Source organism: Protobothrops mucrosquamatus, unplaced genomic scaffold, assembly GCF_001527695.2.
Source record: "Protobothrops mucrosquamatus isolate PMUCROS unplaced genomic scaffold, P.Mucros_1.0 scaffold2259, whole genome shotgun sequence".
NCBI lineage: Eukaryota > Metazoa > Chordata > Lepidosauria > Squamata > Viperidae > Protobothrops > Protobothrops mucrosquamatus.
In genome coordinates this window covers 194,979-201,204 of record NW_015388348.1, presented here as the reverse complement: position 1 = coordinate 201,204, position 6,226 = coordinate 194,979, and the positions used below count along the sequence as shown (strand labels likewise).

General features: G+C 40.2%; 1 protein-coding gene across 1 annotated transcript in view; it reads left to right on the top strand.

Annotated features, from left to right (window-relative positions):
• The window catches only part of LOC107295197 (platelet-activating factor acetylhydrolase IB subunit alpha), a 31,991-nt gene that overhangs the window by 3,048 nt on the left and 22,717 nt on the right, over positions 1-6,226 (top strand). The window contains exon 2 of the mRNA XM_015824502.1: positions 2,765-2,849. Within this exon, the coding sequence (XP_015679988.1) occupies positions 2,765-2,849 (85 nt within the window). The remainder of the gene's footprint in view (positions 1-2,764; positions 2,850-6,226) is intronic.

Here is a 6,226-nt window from a genome sequence, read left to right as displayed (position 1 = left end):
TGCCAAGAGGACAACAAAGGAGGTTCCAGGGGAATGATTTAATGGAAAGACTTTCTGAATTGGGACAGTACTATTGAGAAGGCATTGGAGTCCTCCAGCTAATTAAATATGGCAGAACGTGCTCAGGTGACATTCCATTGATTTCCAAAATTGGCATGCTGCCTATAGAAGGTCTGACTCCTATAGACTGAATTCACTGGTGTTTCAGAGGCAGAGAGCATCTTCAGGTAATATTAATAGATGTGTTGGAGGGTGTTTTGAACGTTATCTTTGAAGACCTTGGGCCCTAAGCTGTTTAAAGTTTAATAGATCATTGTTGGTATCTTAGATTGAACATGGAGAGTTAATTTACTTGTTCTATGATGACAGATTCAGTAGGCATGTATGTTTGAGGGAGAGCTTTCTAGCAAGTTCTGAATTCACCAAGGCAGTTTTATCAATAAGGATGTTATTTCTTGGCAAAAATATTGCAGTATACAGGTACAATGAAGAAAATAACAATGCACACTGCAAATAGATGATTGGTTGGAATAATAGCTGGATTTATTTTATGCTTCCTAGAGTGGGAGGAACCCAGAAGGGACCAAAATTGCATTTATATTACCTTGATTTTTAAAAATCTGTTTAACCAAAATCTGATTAACATAAAACTGCCGTATGACTTTTTCTGGGCAGGATAATCATAAAGTAATCTAATTGCCAAGAATTAGCAGCTTTTAGAATCATAATGCTACAATTGTATATCAGGGTCTGTCTATAGTGCATGGATAATCCTAGTGCATATGGATGGAAAAATTATCTTTGCAAACAGCTTAGCTAGGGCTTCAGGATCAGGACCAGCACTGCATTGATCCTGGATATAAACAGATCTCTTAGGTCAGGGATCCCCAACCCCCGCTCCGTGGCATGCCAGCAACTGGTCGTGGCATGCCAACAATTGGTCCGTACAAACAAGCAAAGCCCCATCCGTGGAATGCAGGTAGCACACAAAACCACACACCCTCTTGGTCTGTGGAAAAACCTCTCTCCGTGGAACCAGTCCCTGGTGCCCAAAAGGTTGGGGACCTCTGTCTTAGGTCTGATGTTACATGTGTCAACTCTACAACAATCCTGGCCACAGCCATTTTGCTCGTTCTAGGTTGCCACAAGAATGGGAGGGGGTGCGGGGTCTAAACAATTTACTGTCCCGTGGGAACCAAGGTCATTTCTGCCAGTTAGTGTGGGGCGTGGGCATTTAGTTAGAAAGCCCACCAAACTATTCTATTGGGGAACGTAGCTGATTACATAGTAGTGGGGAAGGAAGTTCACCTTTGTAATATTGTTTCTCTCTGAAGGGATCTTCAGACTTGGTTTCACTTTTGACCATGGCGATACTATGTAACCAATAAACATGTTCTTTGAGGAATTTTCAAGCCTTGGAGTTCTGATTTGTTTGGTCTTGTTTATCGGAACCTTGACAGCATGATATTTGCAGCTGGAATAAGACAAAATTGCAAAATTGATATGTTGGATCAGCTCAGGCTTTAAATCAGTTAGTTGTACTGCAAGAAAATGATGTAAGAGATTACTTAGATGGGGAGGCCCCTAAGACTAAACTCAGTTATCAAGAAAAAGTACAGTGCCAGAGCTGCTGTTTGGGAGTACAGGAGAGATTCTTGGATCTGCATCTGCTGGTTCAAGAAAGATCCTGGCCTCTGTGTCTCATTAATGAGCTACTTGAATTGGAAGCCTCGCCCTCTACAGATAGTCCTCAACTTAACAAAAGTACATTTAGTGATCATTCAAAGTTACAACAGCACTGAATAGAATGACTTATGGCTGGTTTTCACATTGACAGCCATTGCAGCATCCCCATGATCACATGATCAAAATTCAGACACTTTATCAACTGACTCCCATATATGACAGTCACAGTGTCCCGGAGTCATGTGATCACCTTTTACAATCTTCTGACAAGCAAAGTCAATGGGGAAGCCAGATTCACTTAACAACTGCATTACTAACTTAACGACTACAATGATTCACTTAACAACTGTGGCAAGGAAGGTCATAAAATGAGGCAAAATCTGCTTAGCAGCAGATATTTGGGGTCCATTATCATCGTAAGCCGAGGGTTACCTGTACCATCGTTCTTTTAAAACCTGATTTAAGTTTTTGATGAGTGATTTTCATCCAGTCCATATTTAATTGCAGAATTAATTCAGGATTTCCATTTGCCCTTATGTGAAGTTTTTTTTTAAAAAAAGATGTGTGGCTGGATGTATGCAATCTTAACTCCTGGTGCTCTGCCACTCCCTTATAATTACTGACGTGTAGATTTTTTTTTAATTTATTATTTTTTTTATGCCACCCATCTCCCCTAAAAGGTTAAAATGACTAGGAAGTCCACAATTCCTCCTTCTGCAGAATAGAAATTAGACATGTATCTAACACTCCTAACTCTGTAAAGCAGTCTAGGATGACAGAAGAAACAGTTATGTCAGAAACCTCTGACAAGTCCAGGCAAAGACTTGATTTCCTCGCTTCTCTGGCAAAATAACTGCTGTTACTACTAATAAATATACTGTAAGATACGTTTTATGTTGTACAGAGTATGGCAGATGTACACACAGATCGTAATGAGTCGTGATTTCCATTTCAAAACAAAAGGAGACAGTTTTGTCTCCATGTTGTTTCTGGCAGAACCAGTATAGGAGGTAACATAGGTTGGGGAGTATTCAAAATTCCTATGATGTTAATCTCTGAACCAACTCTCTTTGTTTAGAAATCGAGCGATAGCAGATTATCTTCGTTCTAACGGCTATGAAGAGGCATACTCTGTTTTTAAAAAGGAGGCAGAGCTTGATGTGGTGAGTATATTTCACATATTCCAGTTAGGGGATAATTCTTCCCACAGTCTCTTTCCAGTGGTCCCATAGTGTCAGCAGTCCCCTTAGTACAGTATAATGTCCTATACCAGACATGTCAAACACAAGGCCCGGGGGTCGGATGCAGCCCACGAAGTGGTTTCATGTGGCCCGCGAAGCCATCCTGGAAACAGTGAGGGAACGGCCCCCGCTGCCTGGGCCCTGGCCCAGGCCAGCTGGGAGCCAATGTACAATTTTGTGGTGGCCATCTTGGCACGTGCCCCGGTGGACCATGCCTTGTCGCTTGCCCCAGTCCCACCCCCTTCTGCCAGAGACCCTCAGATCTGTCCCACTCCTGCCCAGGCCCCCTTGACGTGAATGATGTAGAACTGGCCACGCCCACCCAGTAGGCCACACCTGCTCCATCCACGCCCACCCAGTAGGCTGCACCCACTCTGGCCACAACCACCTGGCCCCCCCAGGGCAACCGCAATGCTGATGCGGCCCTCAGTGAAATTGAGTTTGACACTCCTGTCCTATACTATTAGTATAATTCTTAGCATTAATGATGAATTTAACCAGATTTTGAAAGTTATAGCTGATGTTCGTAGATTCTGGGCAGGCTTTGTTGAAATAATATTCCTCATCTTGAGGCAGAATAGATAAGGGCATTTAAAATATGTGTATAATGATAGATAAGGGCATTTAAAATATGTATTATAGCAGTTTTCATTTATTTAAATAATCAAACGAATTGGAAGAATAATGTGAAAACTGTACTATAGGATAAAAAATAAACCATTAAACCAACTAGACAGAGTTATAGAATGGGAAAGATTAACATGACCAAATAAGTATTTTTAGACAGATACTAGACAAAAAAGCAAGGAAAAATGTTTAGCTACTTCCAGTGTAATATAACTGGCTACCTTTGGTTTTAGTCTAGTTCAACATTTTTTTCCCCAATCAACTTTACTGCAAAATCTCATAATATTGGAGCTGTATCATTACAGAGGATAACATATAGATTTATCTGGGACATTTCAATACAATTCCCAGTATTCTTTAAATTTTTATTTTATTGCTGTTTTCAGGAGAAAACAGAAAAATCTCATTTGTCAGCTCTCTATATCTTCATTTGGTTTTTTTCTTTTTAATGAAAAGATTATAAGTAGTTAATGAAATGTGAATTTCTTCACCAGTTGTCCTTCAAAGTTTTTGTTTAAAATGCAAAACAATACCAACTAAGCTGTCCATTAATTTCTGTACTTAATGGGTGATCATTTAAAAAATCTTTTTTCTGCTTTCCACTACTTTACATTAGAAAGAAATGTATAATCCAGCCCACATCTTCTTCACAGGACTTCATTCAATATGGATAGTTCTGTCCATATTAACATGTTTGGAAATCAAAGTTGCCCTGATCAATTAAATGAGCAGCATGTAAATGTAATAAATAAAAATAAATAAAATGTTTTATCCTTAAAAATGAAAGTTAAAAGACAATTTTTCTGTTTTGTTTTGTTTTTGTTTAAAGATTTGAGTATAAAATAGTTTCCTCAATGGTTTGATTCATTCCTCAAATGACAGTTGGATTAGTTTAATTGTAGCACATTAGTGGCTTATAGCAGGGCTTTTCAACCTTTTCACCCATTGTAGCACTTTTAGGATATGGCAACATCCGAGTACCACCAGTCGCCTAGCAAGGTGTCAAAAACTTGACCCCCAAAAAAAAATAAATGAAAAAAGTGATAAAGTACAGGTAGTCTTCAACTTACAACAGTTCACTTAGTGACTCTTAGAAGTTACAATGGCACTGAAAAAAGTGCCCCCCAAGCCACAGCCGAGCAAGACACCTGCCTGCCCACCCGGCGGCGCTCTTCCTCCTGTCCGAGGTTTTCATTGTTGTGAGCATTTCTGTTGAGGATTGGCAGTGGGGGTGGGGTGGGGGGTGTTTGGTTTTTATTCCCCCCCCCCGTCTGATGGGTGGTTGCAGCAGGTTTTGGTCACTTCACATGACCCTGGGACACTGTGACCATCATAAATATGAATCAGTTGCCAAGCATCTGCATGTAAATCACAAGACCCTGGAGATGCTGCAACATTCCAGCTGATTGGTGCTTCTTCAGGGCTCAGCAGAATCACCAGGATCAGCTCCAAGCTCCAGCTAGGGCCTGGCGCTGATCCTGGCGCTTCCACTGAGCCCTAACAGCCCCGAAGAAGCGCCGATCAGCTGGAAAGCGGCACTGATCCTGGCGCTTCCGCTGAGCCCTGACAGCCCTGCAGCTCCAGCCATCTCTCGCTCAGGCTTGTGTGGTACTGCCACCGGTTCAGCTCATTCCCCTCCCCTGCTACCACTTTTCTAGGATGGTCGCGTACCACCTGCCAGGTGCCAATGTACCACAGGTGGTACCCGTACCACTGGTTGAAAAGCCCTGGCTTATAGCATTGACTACTCATTAATTTTAAAATGACAAATATAAAATTCTGATAGAGAATATTTATGTACACAACTGTTAGATTTGTTGGAGCATCACCTGTTTTTGCTTTTTTCAAAACAATTTGTAAAGATGCAAAGAAAATTGGCATGGGAAGATATACATTTCCTAATTATTTATAAGTTCTGTTTTCTGACTCTTTCAATAATGATAAACAATTTCAGGCTCTGAGCAATTTCAGTCAGTAGAACCAGGGCATCTTTAAATTAATATTATTTTTATCTGTGGAATGTGAAGATCTTATAGTCGGTTGTCTGCTTCCCATTTCATCTGTTCCTCTTGGCCTTTTTGGAAGATTATAAACTGAAGAAGTTGCAGTATTACATTACTCATAGCAGAAAAGGTAGCTATATAAGTAAACAAATGATAAACAGCTTCAGGTTTTCTTTTTAACCCTAACCCTAATCTTTTTTATTCTTTTAAACTTCATCCTATCTACATGCGATTTAAATACACCTTAATCTCAGACTGTGAAAACATCAAATTTCATCTTCCTTGCCAAAAGATCCACTTGAGGCTCCAATTTCATTTCCCTAAATCTCATCCAAATAAAGTCCTATCGTAATCTCGTTCATGTAATTGGAAACGGTCCTTGATGACAGGAGTGGTGCCTTATCCATCCATCTCATTAAATATTTTTCCCCAGAAGGTAAAAAGGAGAATCCGAATATACTAAATATTTATGTTATTCAGCCACCAGGGAGGCCTTCTCTCCTTATGAGAAAATAAAAGAGAAGCTAGAGGAGTGTGAATTTGGTAAAGAATGAATGAGTGAATTTAAAATATTTTTTTAAAAATCAAGCAATGGCTACTATCCTTCAAGGAAAATAAAATAAGCATTTCTATCTCAAAACAGCCTGCGCTAGAAACATCGAGAGATTT